Source organism: Rissa tridactyla, chromosome 13, assembly GCF_028500815.1.
Source record: "Rissa tridactyla isolate bRisTri1 chromosome 13, bRisTri1.patW.cur.20221130, whole genome shotgun sequence".
Classification (NCBI taxonomy): Eukaryota; Metazoa; Chordata; class Aves; order Charadriiformes; family Laridae; genus Rissa; species Rissa tridactyla.
In genome coordinates this window covers 12226848-12248000 of record NC_071478.1, presented here as the reverse complement: position 1 = coordinate 12248000, position 21153 = coordinate 12226848, and the positions used below count along the sequence as shown (strand labels likewise).

Sequence of the window (21153 nt, the reverse complement as noted above, 5' to 3'; positions counted from 1 at the left end):
GTTTATAAGTAACACCTAGCTGGAACAAACTCATTCTCTCTGTGCTAAATTATTAAGAAACAGAGAAATTAGCTCTGCTCAAATTCATCCCAAACTAGGATACAAGTACTAATACCTGCTCTACAGCCATTTAACTGTCACTTTTGCATAGCTGCTAGTGTGTAAAAGTATCAAAAGCCTCTGGTTGAGAAACAGGAAGGAGCTCTGGAATTTATCTCAATTAAATATTATTCTTCCCTAGGTTCCAAGAGTGAAGATCCAAGTGACTGCTTGCGACTTACAGCAGAGATCTCGGATTGTCCAGACCGGATTTTTGCCCAGCCCAGCAAACGAAGGCTGGAAGGATGCTGCCCAAGGGATGGACTAAAGCATGGCTAGAGGAGCTTCCCCAGGCACGGGCACAAACCACAGCTAAAGTCCCATGTCACTGTGTCTGGAAAAAAGCACACACACGCAAAAGACTTTCCCTTTAGGCTTCTCTCTCTATCACTCTGGGAACCAGAAGACACTGACAACAAGGCATAAACTGCTCTAACACTTTACAGGAAGCAAAGCGCAGGATGAAGCAGTTAAAAATCAAAACAGAAGGAAGTTTAAGACATTTTTCCTGCCTGTTTTGTTCCCTGTATTTTAATTTTAAGAGAATTCTAAATCAAGGAATCTGAAATGCAAGAAAAAACAAAAAGATTACATAAAAGGAACAAAGCTGGGCAACATCTTAATGCGAGAAAGTGACACAAAAGTGATAGATGTGATTTCCGGATGAAAAGCTGAAGATAACTTTTCTTCATTCAGGACTTAACACCAGTTTGTTCAAATGTTTTCCTCTAATCTCTCCAGAAATTACTGTAACAGCACAACTCTTGGAAAGCACATTTTCAACACCAAACTACTTGCAAAAATCCTAAACATACACAGAGCCCCACTCATGGCACACACCTTATGGCAAAGGCTCACATTTACTTGTGACACTGCAGGGGATGCTCAGGAGACTGCATTCATGCAAGCTGCAGTGAAGTTTTCAGACAGCAATTAGGACTTGCTGACACCTCAGCAGATGAACAGGACACCTGCCTTTTTTTCAACTGTCGGGCTCTCTACAAATCTGTTTGGAGATGTTCAGTCAAATGCTGTTGTAGCAAATGGATACAGAGGTTACTCGGGTCCTCCCACTCAGGGCATGTGAAGCATTTCTTTGTCAAGACCATGCTCCCTGCGCAGTCAGGGCAGAGGGACACGCTTCTGCCAAGGGCTTGCAATTATCCTCTGTTCTCTCTATTCAGTTCAGGTCCTAAATTTGGAGTTTAAAATTAAGACGATGGGAATAATCACCCCATAATTTCTGAAGCAGATATGAGTAAGAATCCAATAATCTACATAAATTTGGTTTAATAGTTGGTATTTTCTTTCTCTGATGAATAACTTATTGTGAAGGTAAGAAACATATGGATTGACACAGGTATGACTTTGGAAAACTACATACAAAACACGTATACAATCCAAAATAGTTTTCACCCAATTTAGCTCATGATGAAGCCAGTCTTCATTCTTTCCTCTTTCGACAGCTCTCACTTATTATGTTCACCTAAGCAACCCCGTGGGAAACCACAGACATTACCAAATATTAGGAACTCTGTGGAAGGCAATGCTGGATTTGGTCAGGAATGTGATGACAAAGAGTTTGCTCTAGCTTTCTTTCATGTTTTAGAAAGCCAATTTGCTTTTCAATTCCTTTTAGGGGGAGAATGACATAGATTCCAGAGATGTAATCATCTATATGAAATCTTGTTTCACAAAACAGAAAGTACAAGCCACAATGTCTGCTCTCCTGAGAATGACAGAGGATAAATATCTAATCATATAGGTCCTTGACAAAGGAAAACAAGTATCTTTTATTAAGAAGAAAGACTAGAAAAGCACTTTCAATTTTAACATTAGGCATCTTATTTTCTCCTGCAGCACGTGTGCAATGGGCAGCACTACCCATTTACAGACACGGTGCAGTATGAACTACCATAATGGAGACATCTTTCACTCCAATGTCATCAGCAATGTTGATGATTTTCACCTTTTTATATCAAACAAGAATTACTAATAACTTTTTCTGAAGACAGGAAAGAGCATACAAATTATCCACCACAATTCAGACAAGACTGAATTGAATGCCTATTACCTATAACAGGAGGAAAAGAAAAGAGGCAAAAGTAGCATATCTGCCTCGTGATGTGCAGTCACAATGTACCACAGAACCATCACTAGTTTCAGAGTCTCCAGGATTAGATGTGAACAACAAAGACACTACCATCAGCTTTCTTCAGTGATGATACTTCCCAGATGTTTAACACATACCTCAATTAGGCTCCTAATTTCCCTTTGAACTCCAACCAGCACTAAAATAGTCTTCTGGATTCATTACCTACTTCCCAGACTTTGCAACGGCTTCCCATTCATCTCACAATTACAAAGATGGTTCCTTTTGCTTTCTGAGACCTGTGTGAGAAACTCTGCTAAGCACGAAACTGCCAGTCACCAGTTACTTGGGGACCTCGCGGCCTCCTCAGTTTCAGGCCCTCCATACTAAACAGAAGGGTGTCTCTGAATGTGCTTCTCTCTGTTGGAACACAAATCTCATTCGGGGCACAGTGCTTCTCCTAAACACATCCCTCCATATGCTCCAGACAAAATAAGGCTCTTTGAAATCCGTGTCTCTTCCCTTCTACCTTCAGTAGATAGGTACCACGCAGCAGAAGGCTATAGATTCTCATTTCTAAACTGTGAGCTACCTTAGCAATAACTGTGCTATAAATTTATAAGACAGATAAATTATGAGCGTAAGTAGGCCATATTTTTTCTCTGCCCATCTTTCTGTGTGATTCTAACAGCGTCTTAATTAGCAGCATGAATTATTTGCCATGGTAATAGGGAAATAATCAAAGCACAGAATAATGATCTCCCTGAAAGTTCAAATGGAAGACATTGGCTAGAGACACACCACCTGAGGCATTATTAGCAAGAAACAAAAAAATAAGTATCTCTACCATGTGCAGGCCCAGACTACTGCACAAGTGAAAAATTCCTTTACAAAACACAATACAGCTACGTGAATGCCACGATCCTCCTCACAGCGAGGTACAAGAAATGTAAGCAACTGAGCCTGGAAATGCCCTAGCACATCCACGACAGTTACCTAATTTAGTGTTCAGACAATTGACACAGGCAAGCTGTAGCAAAACAGTACTGTCTGCAGCATTTGATTGCAGGCTTCTGATGCCACGGCATAAGCCATTCAGTAGAGATTATTTTCTTTCAAGAAGTTAAAAAATTATGAATTCCCAAAACAACAACAAAAAAAAACCCAGTCCAAGCGAATGCCCCAAAGTATAGAAGCTCATCCTAAAGTTTGTGTATACAGGTTATTTAGTTTAAAATAAACTTAATTTTAGTGCTTCTAGCGTTAATCATTCTTTCTCCAGAACAGTGGGGAATAATCAAGTGACACTACAAAAGACAGCCGAAGTTTCTGGCGTCTTAAAACAGAGGATGTTCTATAACGCAGAAATATTTCTCTTTATAATTAGCAAATAAACCAAACAATCTGAAGTGTCTGAATAAACAAATAAGCCAGAAAAAGCATCACAGAATTGCCCAGAGCTAACTGTCCGTACAAACAAGTTTAATGACTACTTACATGGAATTTCTTTTTAAGGAGAGTCCTTTAACAGTTAATATCGGGGGGATTTTTTGCTAATACTGTAATATGCTAATGTAATAGCTAATGCTGCTAATCTGTAACACTGCTTGTATTTTCCAAGAGACAAGCACTTTACAGTAACGAGTCCGAGAGGTGATATAAGAGAAATATTTTCATCAACTCCAGCATACGCAATGCAAAGCTGCTACTCAGACAAAACGCCATACTAACAGCTACACCCCAGGCTGACCAGAAGACCCAGATTCAGGAGCACATACCAGCTCTTAACTCCCACTTCAACTACAGAGATGGAATATGTCTTAGTGTGAAAATTACACTTGGTACAGAACAAAATGACTTGTTAAGAAGCAAAACAGGTAACTGATTACCTTGCCATTAAACTCTGCCGAGATCATGGACTTCCAATTCTCTCTCACTGTCATGAAAACAGCACCATGAATCTTAAATCCGACCAATGCAGCTACATATAGACTTTCTCAGCCACTCTCTTCCTATTTTCTACTTAGGAGAGTTTTTGTAACGTTCCAGTGGGGAAAGCACAGCTTGGCTAGGCAACAAGGAGGTTTTGTAGCTGATCTAAAACAGGGCAACACCTTAAGAGGAATCGGGAACTACACCAGTAAGGACGTGGCAGCAGAAATACAACACGTTTCTTGAACCTTACCCAGCACATCTTCCATTTACAGGATCTTCCCTCTTGGGGAGAGAGGAACCCAACACAGGCTAGTTGCTTCCCTAACTGCAAAATCCAAAGCAAGTTCTGGTACATCTCTGGTCCATTTATACCATAATAAAACAATTCGAAAAAAGATTACTTTTGTGATGAAAATTGCAAATGGTATTAAAGAGTTGTGTAGGATTTTTATTACCATTTGGCCTTATGTTCCCCACTTGCCTTGTATCAGAAACAGGGTGGGTATGTTTAGTAACACAAAATTTAAAAGAAAAAAAAAGGCAGGAAAAAAGAGAAAAGAAAAAAAGGAGGGGAAGCTTAATTACAAACGTGCTAAAAATTTAACTGAGGAGCCCCCCCATCATCAAGAAAACATCCACTTAGCATTGATTTCTAAAAAACCTCTCCACATATTATATACCCAAGACACTTTTAGTTACAAAACATCTACTACTCAAAGCAAACTTTGTTACCAAAATAAGAGCACTATGAATTTCTATTAGTTGGGCATTTTGCAGAGTCACTGTCTTCAGGTGCCCACAACCTTAAGAAAATCTAAATACTCACTTGATTTTACAGCATTGAATAGTTTGCATGGAAAAAATATGGGACATCACTCCCCTGATAAGGCACCATACTTTCTAATAATCACGAATTCACATCATTCCTACAACTATTTTTAAATTATTTCCTTTGTTCCTCTCTCTTGCACAAATTGCCAGCAAAAGAATTAATACGCCAGAGAAATGGAGGATAAGTTGTATCCCTTCAGATGATTAGGGGCATTAAGCAGTGTCTGGAGGGGTCAGGAGATTCTGTTATCTCATTTCAACAAACAGGTTTAAATTTTGAAATACTATTGCACTGCAGCCTTTCCAAATTAGTCATGTAGATCCTGGTAGTAAACTGCCATGGAGTTCTGGAACCCTGTTCATCCAAAGCTATCCGTTTCCTATGCAGTACCAATATAATAGGATATTCAACAGCAAGTTTCCTAATAGCACGGAAAACTTCCATTACAAAAAGCTTCCAATAGTTAAACTACAAACAGTAAATTCAAGGCTATTATTAGTAACAAGGGATAATAAATTTTCACACTTTACCATGATGAACAGAAATTATATTAGTGTTTTCCAAAACTGAAGCGTAAGTTATTTGAACAAGGTTCCAGACAATTGTCTTTAACATAAGAAAACACAGCCTGTCTTCTAGTAATGCAATTCAGCCTCACCCCAGACACTGTCAGTCATCCAAGTCCAGAAATGGCATCCTTCCAAATAAGGTAGTTCAAGATAAATACTCTATACAACTAACAGCTCAACTTCACCTTTCTCCTCTTACAGTGATATTACACAAACATCCAACATCCTCTGAAGAACCAGGTCTAAGTTCATCTAATGTGCAACTGAGCCAACGCGCATCATCCTGGCCATATTTATTAACATTTAATCATATGCAGAATATTACGGTTGTCATGGTGCCAGCAAGCAGCTAAAAATGGGCAATGACAAAAGAAAACAGATTAATTATGTGGCAGAAAGAGAGGACTCTCAGGACGTGCAGGGAAATTTCCGTACATCTTGTTAGCCTGCAATATTCTGCAAAGGGCAGAGCCCCACACCGACGCTGCTGGGCTGAGACCGTCCTTCAGCCCCTTCAGCAAGGGCAGACTTTGCATGGCCACAGTGGCCAGACGCCTGCAAGAGGTGTCTTAATCGTGTGACCTGAAGTGACTGCTCAGTTTGCTACACCAAGAGCTAAGCAGGCAGTCCTCAGCTGAAAAGCACAAATAATCCAGTGCTACAGCCAGGACAAGCTGTCTTGCCTCTGAGGACCTAATAACCAACCTCACCTTGTAAATCTTACTGTAAAGCACTGTAAGACAAATATGTAATCATTTTGGCAGCTTTGCCTGGACAGGAAGCACCACACTGAGCAAAAAGAATACCTAAATATACAAGACAATAAATCTTAACAAATCTGCGATCTGACTTCTTATGGGATGCGGAGTCAGGTAACCAACTAAAACAGAAAGTTCAGACCAGAGTGTGAGAACTACCTCCATATGAAGCAACACAGAGAAGAACACACAGAAGAAATACAGCAGGTTTCCTAACAAGCATACAAAGGAATACCACTACCCGATGATAGATTTGATCTCATCCAGGAGCCAAAACGAGAAGATGAAGTTGGTCCTCTTCTATGTGTACAGCTTCATTCAAGACACATACGTTACACTGGAGGGTCCATCCTGAGTGGCCTAACTCGCTCTCAAAGTATTACTGAAAAACATTCAATGCATTTACCTGTTTTACCTATTTTCCTCATGACCAGCTCCATCCTTTATCACCAGGCGCTCACTCTAGCCCTGCTCCTCGTCTTGCATGGGCATCCCGAGGCTGTAATTAAAGCTTCACGCCAGGACAGCAAACTGCCCCAGATCACTATAAATTCTGTACCCAGTTCTGGACTTTGTGACTGTCAACACATCCAGACCCAGCAGTGCAGATATTGTGCTGCTAACCTTCTTCTAGTTATCTACAGTATAACACTCACTGGAGCCAAGGCCTAATAAAATAGGTGTTGATTCACATTCATAAGGTTTCTTTCTGTTCGTGATAGAGCTGATCAAGCAGAGCAGAGCTCTAATGGCAGAACATGCTGCAAATCCCACCTCTTTGGTAAGTCACTGCCTCCTCGTAAAGGAAATGCAACAGTGATTCAGAGACCAGATACTTAAATTACAAATATGCAGAATATCTTGATTCTCTCCAGTATTTTTTTAAGATATCAAAATGTAGTAGTCTCTCTAACCAGAAAAAAGTTTGTTTTTATCACAGAAGTCAGAAAAGAGGATGTTATCTCATCTGTATTGACTCTACTGTTGACTTAAAAAACCAAAACAAAACCACACCTCATACCTTTGACATTTAGGCCAGTTTTTTATTGATTATGTACTTGGAAATCCAAACTCCTTTTAGCAATTTATTCAGAAGTCAGATCAAAAAATAAAACTAACGACTAATAGTTTAATCAAAGCGTTTAATGATCACGCCTTACAATCAGCAAGCCAAAACCGAAGTCAATTTGATCAATATGACCTTGTCATAAAGAAAGAGCAGCTCTGAGTGCTGTTGATGGCTGACACCCACACAGTACAGGATTATGATACATACTTTATCATAGATAAAGAATGAGTTAACACCATCAGCATCAAACTATGAATCTTCAGTGACAATGCTGAAAATACATTCCTGTATGAGTTGAAACTATAGAGCAGCCAGTCTGGCCAAAGTTAAGCAGCTTTCATTGTGCCGGCTCTGTATCAAGACAAAATAATGTTGTCAGATGACAGCTGGTGAGATTCTGAAGCGAACGTGACTATTCACAACTGCAAAAAGTGAAGAGAGGGGATGCAGCTGGCATGAAAATACAAAATACAGCCCACCAGAACTGGCATCCTGTTTTTGCTACCTCTGATTAAGAGAGAGACAAACTCAAACAAAAGATCTTGACAGTAACAAACATGGCCACTGTACAGATAAACACACCACGTACATGAGAGATGCTGTCTTGTGACAGACTGGACAGCCTGGTCTCTGCCTTACACCTGCGTGCAAGAGAAGCAGGGTATATTCATACACTTGAGTGTCAGGCTTAGGGTAGCAGTTTCAGTTCCAGGTGCAAAAAGCAGGCAGAAGAACAGATGGAGGCTATTTTCAACAAATTCTAGCCCAAATATCTAAAAACCTTTGTTTGTGACAACAACAAAAAGTAGGAACATTCTTTAGAGAGGGTGCTTTGGGATTCTTATGAAACTTGTTCCAGTAAAGCACCCTGCAGAGAAGTACTTCTGGTTTATGGCAGACTTTTTTCATCTTTTGATTTAGCTTTAAGGTAGCTCTTTTTCATGTTCTATCTTTAAAAACATTAAAAAATAAAGAGAAAGATAACTAGCTGGAAAACTAACATTGGGGTTCTTGTAAGGCACTTGAGTATGATAAAGAGGTTCTTTCTGTTCTGTACCATCTGTAACTGCTTACAGCTGCATCTGCTTTAGAAGTAGTCAAGTTAGCAGAAAATTAAAAAAAAAGAAAAAAGTCCAGTTCTTCACTATTTAGCTTTAAAGTTTCCTTTTTCAAGAGAAAAAAATCCCAGCTCTTTAAACTATTTTCAACACAAAGCTTAATTGGATTCTACTCTTCATCTTCAAAACCCTGCAGAGATCATAATATCCCCCACGAGAGCTTTTAGCCCTTTGTGATAACTTCTCAGAGCAGCGATTCAGGTGACGGTATAGGATCAGCCACCTCAAGAAGAGTTCACAGGGCGGATAATCCTTCCTCCAGCAAACAGACCATCAATCTAAAAAGGACCAGAATGACCTTGCACCATCAAACCTAGAAAGCAAGACACAGCCGTACCTCACCTCACCATGCAGGTTACAGAAATCAATACAACCCAGCTCTGTTTGCCTCCTGCTATTTCACCGACCTCACCTTTAGCTAACAGTCACCTGGCAAATGGACTTCCCATTGACTAAATAAGTCGAAGTCACAGTACGCCTACTTTATCTTGCCAAATGGGTCTGACACAGATGATGGAAAGATGAATCACAAGTGTAGCCTTGACAGTGGTAAATTTATACTAGTAAAAACAGTCCTTTGTATAACAACACACCATTGAGCTTTGGTCTCATACGCCCAACGTACCTGTACCAACACCTGGTTGATCCTAATTACAATGATTATTCAGAATTCATTGTTGAGTTTCTACCCACTACAAAAGTTTTCATATAAATTTAAATCACATTTTAAATTGGAGCTGGCTATCCAACAGAAGAAGGGATGGCAGATTGCTAAGTGCCACAGCCACCAGAGCTACCAGTGCAGCAGAGCGAGCCATAACTCAGTTGCTGTGTTCACCTCCGTCCTGGCCATGGCACTGCCGCGGAGCTCAAACGTTTTGTAACGCTCGCCCTTGCCCGAGCTATGCTATCTCAAGGGGAGTAAACTGAATTTATTAATCCAAGTAACTACTGAAATTAAAATAAACCCTGAGGACATACGCTTGCTACTAGCTTAACCTGTGTGGAGAAACCCCCTGCAAAACTATCTGTGCCCCACTGCTACAGACAGATGCACCAAATGTACACACTGAGACCACCTGAATCTCGGCTGCACCACAAACCCAGCTGTACGGGGCTTTTGCTAATCCAGCATGAAGTTGCTATTTGCAGTCCCACTGACAGGAGAAAGTGGCATAAGCAGAGAGGTCCCCAGCTTTTCTGATTCAGTGGAGCACTATCAAGTCTTAACATTTCTATTGATTTACGTAAAATTCTGACAAACTTTCAAAGTTATTTAAAATTATGTATCATTGCAAATTTACTAGAAGTTATCTTCTGCCTAGTTATCAGATGAACAAAAGGACTTTTCAAAGATACCTCTGTTTAAAAACAGCACAGTCCGTAGGAATGAAGAAGTAAATTTGGGCTTTCGAGACAGAAAGTGGCAAGCAGAAAAGCATTGACCAGGTAGAACTAATTGATAACACCAGAGGACTGGAGGGGGCTGAGCTTTAAAAATCCAACAGTTCACACTGTGCAGCATTTTTTTTGTCTTTTAGCAGCTGGACTGAATCTGGATTCAAGCCTATTCCTCAGGTAAGCTTGCCAACTCATGCCTAAAGTTAAGAGATTGTATGTGTGGACAGAGGGTGGGACCCCCCGGGTCTCCTCCGGCTTCCCCCACACTACCTCTGTCGTGGAGACGCCTGCAGAAATACGGCTAAGGTGTAAAAATGGAAGAGAATCATTTCACAGTCTTCAGCTACATACCCGAGCTGCATGGGAAAATACTTTCTTGGGTCAAAAGCCTATGAACTAGCTACAGGAAGTAAAGGAAGAATATCCAAACACGACAATACAGAAGAAAATACTGTTTTCAGAAGGAAGAAGAAGAGAAGAAATGAGAGTCAAACACCATCATTTTCCTTTCAGATTCCACTAGTTAGGGAAAATGCTACCATATATAAACTGTAAGATATGATTATATCTGTCCAACTTCTTTGTGGGCAACTTCAGTAACAAGGGAGGCATCTTAAACACAAGATAGTGCAATAAAGAATAATTTTCTTCGTGCATTCTCCTCTACTTTAGGACACCGACAGTGATGATTTTAAAGAACTTCTGTCCCAACAGCCTGAAAAAAAAAGTCACTCCATCCTTAAACCCTGTCCCCACACAAGCGAAGTATAAGGATAGTCTTATTTAATATATTTATTTTGAATACTTGTTGTCGTAGGATATTAACAACATTCCAGTTTAATTGCTTAGTTATCAGTTACAGAATATCTTTCCAAAAAGTCAGTAGAACATTCTGATTTTCTGACAGCCCTGTCTATACCATAGCACTTAATGTGACATACAGATATGGAGGCTATCCAAGTGAATCAGGGATCTGAGGCTTAGACCTGGCCCTAGAAAGAAACACTCAACAGAATCTAATAATGAAGATGACAGCACAACAGCTACACAATTAATCGGTTCCGGGATAACGTCATCATGGTGGTCCTAGTGGACAAAGACACACTTAATGCACCATGAGAGCCGAGTTTCTGCAGGGATGGCCCATGAGAGGAGAACCCTGGTCTGACCGGTCAGAGTATTTCAAGCACATACACCACTTGTAAAAGATGTAAGAGAAAAGATCATCAACATTAGCATCCTTGGAAGAATTAAAGAGGGAGAAAGGGGATCAGGAAGGGTTGCAATGATACATATGCTCCATTAATCTTATTAAATCATCACCTTTCAAAGGCAGTTTTATGCCTGGATCCAGTTCAGCTAGCACACTAGCTTGTTTCACTCCACTCAACCCACATAACTGGCTAAATCGTTTCAAATTTTAATCTTAATCAGTTACACTGAAGCAATGCAGCACCAAAAAGAAAATGTGCACACTGATTTTTTTCTACCAATGTCAGCCTTGGTTCTTCCTGGAAACTTAACTCAGATGTCACCAGAATCAAATCAGACTGTTTGACTAAATGGCTTGTGTCAATTATTTGCTTTTAGAGTATATTATAATGCTTAGAGTCATCATAAAATGTCAAAGGGCAATAAAGATGGTGGCACTTCCGCCAGAGATGTTGATACCTCACATTACCGCAATAATGAGATAAAATAGCTGAGATACTAAAAAAGACCAGAATCCATTTTGGTTTTCTTCCAAATTTTAGGAAATCAAAATAACTGCATTTTAAAAAGCATGACACATATTTCAAAGTACTTCTTGTAGGAAGGTTTCATAAGTACACATTTTTTGGCATTGTGTTACAGTGACAAACGATTAGTGACAGAGATTCTGGCATCTGAGTCTACTAATTAAAACTGTGGTATTCAACAAAACACATCTAATCTCAAAAGAAGTTAATATCCTGAATTAATTTGGCCTGTCTGGTGGTCCACGCATAATTCCTCAAATTCCAACAGCATCAGGTTGCTTAACTCATACCAAAATCCCAAAACGTACAAAATAAGCAATTACTGTACTGGATCACATCCTTCAGTAAAAGAAAGAGATGCACTCAGGTTCACCAAACCTGACCCACAACACAAGAAAAGGTAGTGACAATGGTAGATCCACATACCCAACGGCTCATTTACCTACGACACGGGAAATAATATTCAGGTTTTCTTTTGTTTCTGGGAATTCAAACTTTCATCTCTAGAAAAGCAGCCTGAACTATCCCCACAGACTACAGCCCCTTCAGCCTTCTAAACTACATTTTCATCAAGGCAGGACCCTGCCAATCCTAAACGAGTATTTTGATCATTAATGCAGAAAGGCATGCCTGCTTCCTGGCGCAGCAAGTATTTACAGTACTCCATATGAAATGAAACAGATTTAAAAGGACACACAAAGCTCAGCCTCTGAACAACACATAGTTTGGTGATGAGAGCACTCCCCTGGAAGGTGAGATGCAAGGTCAGAAACCCTGGGGGATGGAACTGATCTCCTGTATCCTGGACAAGTTCTCTAATCACTGGGTAAAAAGCAAGGAATCGTTGACTTCCACTGCCACAATATCCCGAAAAGGCTAAAGGCAGAACTGATAGAAACCTTAATTAAAATGGGTATGGCACACTAGCACCAAGAAAACATTGACTTATGCTCTTCACTTTTAAATTTTTCTTAAAGATTTATTAATATGTTAGTAAATACAGCCCTGGCACTGAAGCAGGAAAAATGTTATCCCTTTGCTAATCAGTCATTATATATATGTACACTCAAGCAACTGTAAACTTCAACTAGTCCCATGCGCTTTGCCTTTTTTGTCTTTCAGTCCGGTGCTGTAGACTGAGTCCCTGCCTACATGACACACAGTCTGAGATGGCAAAAGCTAGAGGGAGGGTAACAAACAAGCGAAGCGAGACCGGTACTGAAAGACAAACCTATTAACTATAAACCTGATAGTCTCAAATTTACTGAGGTTTAAGTCACTTTTCTGATGCCAGATACTCACACATGTTCGTACAATGACATCCTTGTCCTCAGCAGGCTTCAAACAATCGTTAAAATGGAATGTGGCTGGTAATTTCAGTTCCTGAAAAATGTGAGATTAAAGGCCAAACTCCATGTTTGTATGCAAAGTTTTCACGAAAGATTTTAGACAGTACACACAACAGAATTCCATCTATATGCTTTGCAATCTGTTGTCTAAAGAGTGCAATACTTTGAAATTCAGGTGATTGATTTTTGTTTCTGTTGTAAACTGCCTACCATCCTCGAAACACCTTAAATAGTCAGTTAAGGTCTCTCAACCTAAACTAAGCAAAGCAAGTAAAAAATCTCGAACAAAAAAAAATTATTTTACTAGTACTCGACAAGTTCTGTCAACAAGTTACAGTTTCTCTAACTGCCTGCCCTCCCACATACACATCTAACCCAGCCACCTAGGACTTAAAAGCACTACCTCGGTCTTCTGGAAGAGACTGTATTTTAATTCATGGCAGTAGCATGTTAAACGCTTAAAGGCAATGAAAGCAAATTCTCAGACCTCTGAGTCTAGAAAGACTTTTAACACCAACCAATTTGAATTCTCCCAGAAGCAAAGATGTCATTGTACATTTACACTTATTCCAGAACCCAATAGCTTTATTGATTACTCTGACACATCATTAGACTTAATTTCCACACCCTTTGCATTACGTAGAGAAGTTTCTAAATATATCACCATTTCACTCATCAACATTTGAAGGCTAATACAAGAATCATTCCACTGATTAAACTGTTTAAGAGGAAGTTCAGTCGTTTTTAAGATTAGTGACTCAATACAGCAGCTTCTTTTTTTGTTCTTAGCTCACCCTCCCAGTCTGTCTCCTAATCATCACCCTGACAGGACACGCACGCGCTACAATCCATATTACTCTTATACAATGCTCTGGGAAAGGAAAAATTAAAAATATCTTTGGTTTTGGTGTAGAAATCTCCTTCCTTCTCTCTTCACATATGAAGGAAGCTGTGAAAATCTTTTGTGCATTCAAAGGGCAAAAAAAGAACAAAGCAATCTCTATTGCCAGACTGGGCAACAGTAAGAAGGGAGGGGGTGTTACATCAGGCCTTGAAAAACACTAAACACCTACTAACTGAAGATAAACAAGATACACACGCTGCTGTGCCCTCTAAATAGAATCCAGCGCAAAAATCTCACCACAAGCTGCTAGAAATTAAAGAAAGACCAAGTATTTCATGAAGTCATGATCTAGGTCCTGCTGCTTCCATATTCATCTGCTGTAATACTTCCAACAGCTCGGTGCCTGAAGATAAAATCCTGGGCAGTTACTAACCTCTTACTCACACATGCATACATTGGTGACGGGCAAACAGCTCTTCCCATACTTATTCCCTCCTCTGTTGTAGCAGCTTTTGTTACTACGTGGTCCCATTTCCTTCCTGGAGTACAGACAGGAAGCAAAGGGAAAACAGGTATTCCACAACCTCTTTCCTCTTCCAATCCATTCCACTTGCAGGAAATTAATTTCAGCTCTCATTTAATCTAGAAAATCATGAGCAACCTTGCGATGCAGCAGTCACGTGCCTCTGTGGCTGGCAGATTTGAGTAACAGCAGTATAATATATAGCTCTCATAACTTCCTTCTATTATTGCAGGTACTTGACAAAGAAAGTTTCTCTACTAACTACAGATAAACATTTTATTCAAACAGTCTTTTTTCAAAAACGTGCGTATCCTTTGAAAGAGTATTTCCATCTGGCACTTATCCCACGTTTCATATTAAAATTGTTTTTTCCAGGATGAGAGTATTCAGTTTCACCAGCAAAATTCTCAGTAGATCCTCCTTTCAGGGATAACGCACATATCTGAACTACTGGGTCAGCAAGACTATTTAAGACATTAAAAAAGAGCTAAATAAAAGTACAGATGGCTGTAGATGTGGGGATTACTGAAGACAAAAAGAAGAAGAGGTTGTTGCAAGAAACAACTCAAGAATAGTGACAAAAGACAACCTACGTATTTAAAATTATGAAAGGGATGGAGAAAAAGCGTTAAGTATGGTCTTATAATACCTTAATAAAATAATTGCAATCAATTTAATTTGGTAATTAAAAGAAAAATATGAACCCACCTTAAAATCTCAGATTCGTATTTTTTCAAAACAATAAATATAGCAAAATGAGAATTAGTTCTCATCTCTTCAAAATAACATTATTAACAGAGATGTCGAGCACTGAAAAAGCCCTATTTTGCTTATTTAGGAATGCTAATGTCCAGTAACCACAGCCTGCAAGTACATTCTTTACAAGGTATTTCTAACACATCTGAGACAATTTAAAAAACAAAACAAAAAAAACAAAAACCCAAAATAAATCTTCATATTCATATCTTATGAAGCTACAGCGATTCTACCATGCGTGATGATAGTTATGCACAAAAAGAGGCATAATCAGGCCTTACGCTCCTGGACAAAGGGAAGCTCTACTGGGCCCAGGAACCAATTTCCACCTATACAAAGACAGGCACGTGAAAGGATTTTTCTTAATGTCAAATTACGTACTTTCAGATGTCAAATAAGGTATCCGCACAGCAGCTTGACACTACAACAACCAACACAGAAAGCACTTGTGCTGAGAAAGCCTTTGCAACACAGAAAAAGGATCGGGTCCAGCAAACAGACAGGATGCGATCTCCCAACTTCAAAACTGTACGACTGCACTAATTACTGGACACAATTCTGTACAACTCTTCTGCACAGAAGTACCAGTTTCCTCAGTGGACAACATGCGCATTTTTCCTAAAAGCGCTAAAGCACTAGCCAATTTTATACTGAGCTGCATTACCATAATTAAAAATAAACAAATGTAAGATTGTTGCTAGAAGTGTAAGTAATTAAACATGCATCTGCAGAGAAGAGTTTCAAGTTATAGAACAGGACTCTAGTCTGAAATCAGATTTTTGCTCTTTCCATAGCTCCCACACCATGCTGATCACGGCCCAAAATGTGAAGTGACAGAAACCTCAAAAACATGAGGACACATTAGTGAATAGAGACACAAAATTCCAGTGTTTTGAGAGGTAAGCCTCCTATCCTTGTTCTGTTACAAACGCAATACTCTAAGAAAGAACTACCATTCTTGTGATCCACCTAGCAAGCAGTGAAGAACAACTCAAATCCCAACTTCAGTCCCTTAAAATACACAACCTAAAGAAGAGTTAATCCTCCTCCCAGTCTCTGTTAAAAACCTTCCCTTTAGAATACTTCTATGGCAAAGACACTTCTGCAAAAAAGCAAGGGAGTTAAAGATCAAAACAATGTACAATTGACATTTCGCTTCATTTAAGTTTTCAGAGAAAGCTGACAAATCCCAGAGTAGTTTACAAATTTATAATTTCACTCTGCAGTTAAAACACACCAGGACCGTAGTTCACTAGACACATCTAATTGAACTACATTAAACTGCCTAAATCTGTACCAACATTCACTTACTGCAACAATACGTAGTAAATCCTTTAAGTCAAAGAAGCTGTCTTTTTGCTCTTGTTTTAAAGATCACTGCCTGAACTGAGCTCGTGAAACGAAATAAGCAAATGTATATTGGTTCTTGACAGAGAAGTGACAGAAGATGGGAGAAGGGGCTACCAAAGTCTCAACATGTGTCAAAACAGAAATCCCCACAAGTTTTGAAAAAGTAATGGGAAAGATTTCCAGAACCATTCAGACTAGGAATATTCTTGCATAGACAGGCCCTCTTCCACAATCAGCACACACCAAGGTCAAAAACTGAGATTTAACTCCTTTTTAAGTAAGGATATGATAACTTTTTTCAAAACAAATCTAGCAACTCTGGTTGATATCACTGGAGTGGGTTTAAAATGCAGTAAGAGCATCACAAATTGCTGCGGTGGTCAGGTCAATAGAGCTGATGCACGGGTAAATTATTTGAGGTATTTTGGTTGTGATCCGTGACAATACAAAAAAAAAGCCAGAATTATATGAAGAAACTGAACCCTGTCTCTTTGATCCACTGCCAGCTAGGCCTGAGACAGTGTCAGGACGCAGAAAAAAATGCCCTCTACTTTCATTTGCTATACTTCATGTCTTCCCACAGGAACTGGTACTCTTCCTCCTCATTCTGTTTCCTGTACACAGACCAAGGCTATTGTCACTAGGTGAAAACACACACACATGGCACTGACTGACCGGCCAGCCCGTGCTGACACAGATCTCCCTCTGGGCAGAGGGATTACCTGCAGCCTCACAGCCGGCACCGTCCCTCCCCCAGGCCCGGCGGATGGCCGGGTACCAGCCCCAGCCACGCAGAGATCCAGCTCACCTGAGGGGACCCCCGGGCCGGGGGAGGATGACAGCCACCCGCCTGCCCACAGCCATCCGGCTGTCGGCGGGGGGGATTCCTCACAGCCCAGCCACCCCCTCCCCTGGCCCGCACGGCGTCCCTCCTCCCTTCCCCCTAATCCCTCCTCCTCAGCCGCGCTGAAACCTCCGGCCACGGCCCCTCTGTCCCTTTATGCCCCAGCCCCCGCCGGCGGTCCCGCGGCCTCAGCTCCCCCCCACACCCGCACCCCCCTCCCCGCTCGCCCCCGGCCCGGCCGGAAGGAGGCCGGGTCGGAACATCCCCCGAGGCCGGCCCGGCCCGGCCCTCACCGGCGCCTCTCCCCCCCCACCCGCGGCCCGCAGCGCCGGCGCCCGGCCTCAGCCCCGCGGCTCACCAGGAGTAGGTCTGCTCCGCCATGGCTGCGGCTGGGCGGCCGGCCGGCTGGGCTGTGCGGGGCGGCCAGGCCTCGGGCTCCTCCTCCGCCTCCTCCTCCGCCTCCTCCTCCTCCGCCTCGCAGGCTCCGGGGCTCAGTGGCGGCCCCGCTGCGGCTCCCGGCCCAACATGGCGGCGGCTGTGAGGAGGGAGGGGAGCGAAGGGGGGGTCCCCGCCCGGGCGGGGAGGGGATGGCGGAGAGGGCGATGGTGGTGGCGGGGAGGGCGGAGGCTCAGCAGCCGCGAAGCAGCGCCGCGCTGGGGCGCCGGCAGGGCCTCATGGCCGGCGAGGCGGCGGCGGCAGCGGCGCGGGGCGGGGCGGGGGCGGGGAGGCGGCGGGCACCGGGCGGCCCAGGGCCAGGCCGCGCCGCGTCCCCGCGCTCGCGCACGCCGGGGGCGGGGCCGGGCGGCGCGCGGGGTCACGTGCCCACAACAGCCTCACGTGCCTGACGCTGCCGGCCGCGCGCAGGCGCTCTGAGCGGGGGAGGCGGTGGCGGGGTGCTGGTTGTCGGGCCCGGACGCGCCTCGCCCCGCTGCTCAGGCGTGGGCGGGTGGGTTCGGTGCGGCCGCCCCGCCGGCGTGGCCGGTGTCTGGAAGTGGTCTCCGGCGTGGGAGAACCGGAGCTTTTCTCCACCAGAAAAGCCGAGAGCGAGCTGCGGGTGGGCTGTGAGGGGCCGAGGGAGGGCGAGTGGGGCTGGGTCCTGAGCCACCGGCAGAGCCAGCCCGGTGCGGGTGCCGGCTGCGGTCCGGGTTCCCTCGGGAGGCCGGCGGGTGTTCCCCGGGTGTGGCACCGCCGCCGGGCTCCTGCCGTCCCGCAGGGGTACGTGACCGCGGATTGCTGCCGTGTGGGGCTTTTTCTGAAGGAGGGTTAGGTGGTAGATGCAGAGTTCAGGTAAGATAATTCATAAATCCCAGTGTTTAATTTAAATTCACAGTCTGCTTCTGGAGATATATCGATGTATCATTGAATTTGTTACCTTCTGAACAAAGCAAGTAAAATAAATAGGCTAAAATGCTCAATTTTATTTTTTTTTAAGGAAGGAAAGTAACATTTGAGATGCTTTGACCAAATAAAAATCCTGCGCTTCGTGTTCTCGCCAGCCCTGTGTCCAACCCCTGCGAGTCCCCGGCAGAGGAACTGGCAGCCGTCGGTGGCGGGGGCTCATCTCTCTCCGCCTGGTTTCCAAATCTTCGCTCCCGGGTTACGTTTCTGCCTGATGCAGAACTAGTGTCACCGGAGTTACTCCACCTTGCGGAGCTCCGGGAAGTTGTGAGCCGTGGTCCAGGCTCGGGCATTGCTCCTCTTGGTGTGAGAGGGAGAAGAGCCAGGTCTCTCTCACTGTCGGAGGTGGTGTAACTGCATTAGATAGAAGAACAATGCCCAGGTCTGGTAAAACTAGGTATTTGTTAAAAAACAAAAAGGTATGGAGAAATTCAATGTCTTAATATAATTTTGCTAAAATCTTCAAAAAGCTAATGGGATGTTGGGACATTCTCATTGCATCTACAGAGATGCCACATGCCTCTAAAATGGCATTTGGGCCCCACTCTGGTTTATTTCTATTAATGGATTGAATAAATTATTTCCATTTTGTCCATCTCATAATGAAGAAGAACTTAGGCTGGTGTGTAGTCACAACACAGGATTTAAAAGTAAGGAATGGACGGTTTCTTCTCAGTTCTGTTACCAGTTTTCTGTAATCTTGGGTGGCTCAATTCGTCTCTGCCAGCTTGGTTCCTTCACCAGCGAAGAGGAAACTGCAGCGTGTTGCAGCCCCCCGATGTTTTGGGGCGCTGCAGAAGGATGATGCTGCATAGGCAGTGCAGACTGGATTGTCTTGGTGAAGGGAATGCCGGGATTCCCGTCCTTCCATTAAACAGCACTTTCGGTCAGGTGGTGCTGGACTTCGAAGGCTTCCCCCCGCCGTATGCCTGTATCTTTATTCTTTGAAAACGAGTGATTTGGGTTGTTGTCACACCTCAGCATCCAAATTCTCCGTGCTTTTCACAGCGCTTTGGCCTTGTGGGCCGGAATGACCTTAGAGCTCCTGACACAATTAGCACTCTACCCACTTACTAAAGTCTGCTTGAGAATCAGATTTATCAACTATGAGGTGGAAACATTCAAAGTACTGTGACTGATGAGCTTACCGGGATCCCTGCTGGGGTCAGTCATGGCAGACAGGTGTACTGCAAGGATTACATGGTGAGTAATGCTAACGTTTCCTCTCATCCAGCTCAGGCTGGGCTACCTTGAAAAACTTTCTCCCATTTTGACCATGTACCTCTTTGCCTTCAAACTTAGACCCCACACGCAGTGCTTGTGTCCACCTCGGTAGGTATAGAAAGCTTTGGTGGATATGATGCAAGGAGCGAGTCATGCTCAAAATCCTGGGCTATGGGGTACAAAGCCTGGTCGATCCGGTCTGGTGCAAATTCTGGTGTTCCCACACATACGTGTCCCCTGTGGGGAAAAAAAGGCTCAGGCTCGGGGCAGGACTTGCGCAATGGAAATGTTCCCTTCCTTTATTCCCCCTCAGCACAGCAGAAAAATCTACACTAATAATTAGAAAACAGACAAATAATTTGGAATCTTCAGTCCACTGTAGTGCAACCCCAGTGTCTCTGGGATGCCTGTCTATGCTACCCTTTTCTCCAATTATGATAGAGTAAATGCAAGTAGAAAAAAATCCTCTCCATCCTTTTGAATCAATGTGGGGAAAGATAAATCAGTGCTTCAGCCTTGTCTTGGTACTAAAGAGCCTTTCTTCATTTTTCTTTTTGCCCCCTGAGTAAAGGATGTAAAACTGATATCGGTGTCTACGAAACAATATCCCTGCTTTGAGTTCTTATTGGAATAGCTTCCAATTTCTCAGCCTTGCAAAATTTCCAGCACATTAATTTGGCACCAATGATTTATAGTTGATGAGCAATTAAAGTATAATTTTTTTCAGCATCTCAGGCTTTGTGACTAGCCTACAAAATTTCACAAGCTTGCTCTAGCTCTACAGGATAGCGGTGGAACGAATTCACAGGAGAAATTTATTCCTCCTTGGAGACCCAGCATCTGCTCTTACTGCAAATTGGAGCACTGCTTGCATTCCCCAGACAATTTTCTCAGCATATCTTTTGTACAGCCTTTCTTTGGACCTACAAGACAGCTTTACCCTGAATTTCAGTGACAGTTTACTCTGACATTACAAAGTCCTTCCAAAATACCTATTCTATCTGCGACCTTTGATGTAGAGTGATGCATTACTTAGACCTGTCAAGGTATTTCAAAACTAGCAGCAAACAAAAATAAGGTGTATTTTTCTCTTTTTATGTTTGGAAGGGTAGCTCCCAGAGGCAAGTGTGCTAGAGAAAAATCAGATGAAAGTACTGGCTACAAAGAGTCCTCACCTCCAAATTGCTTAAATGTCATAAGATGACATTTAGCTAACCAGTTGTGATTGTGCTATAATGGAGATGGAAAGAGAA

The 21153-nt window shown here is 42.6% G+C and overlaps 1 protein-coding gene and 1 long non-coding RNA gene across 11 annotated transcripts in view; one reads left to right on the top strand and one right to left on the bottom strand.

Moving 5' to 3' along the window:
• The window catches only part of SPPL3 (signal peptide peptidase like 3), a 64875-nt gene extending 46897 nt beyond the window's left edge, over positions 1-17978 (bottom strand). For 9 of the 10 annotated variants that reach the window (XM_054220072.1, XM_054220071.1, XM_054220066.1 and 6 more), the window contains exon 1: positions 17637-17978. In XM_054220072.1, the coding sequence (XP_054076047.1) occupies positions 17637-17659 (23 nt within the window). In that variant the 5' untranslated portion in view covers positions 17660-17978. The remainder of the gene's footprint in view (positions 1-17636) is intronic. The other variant, XM_054220076.1, reaches the window with a different exon arrangement.
• A 508-nt stretch (positions 17979-18486) lies between these two features.
• LOC128917010 (uncharacterized) lies at positions 18487-21093 on the top strand. The gene is made up of 3 exons (XR_008469135.1): positions 18487-18565; positions 18711-19879; positions 21013-21093. It is a non-coding gene; the product is annotated as an uncharacterized LOC128917010 (long non-coding RNA).
• The last annotated feature ends 60 nt before the right edge of the window (positions 21094-21153 follow it).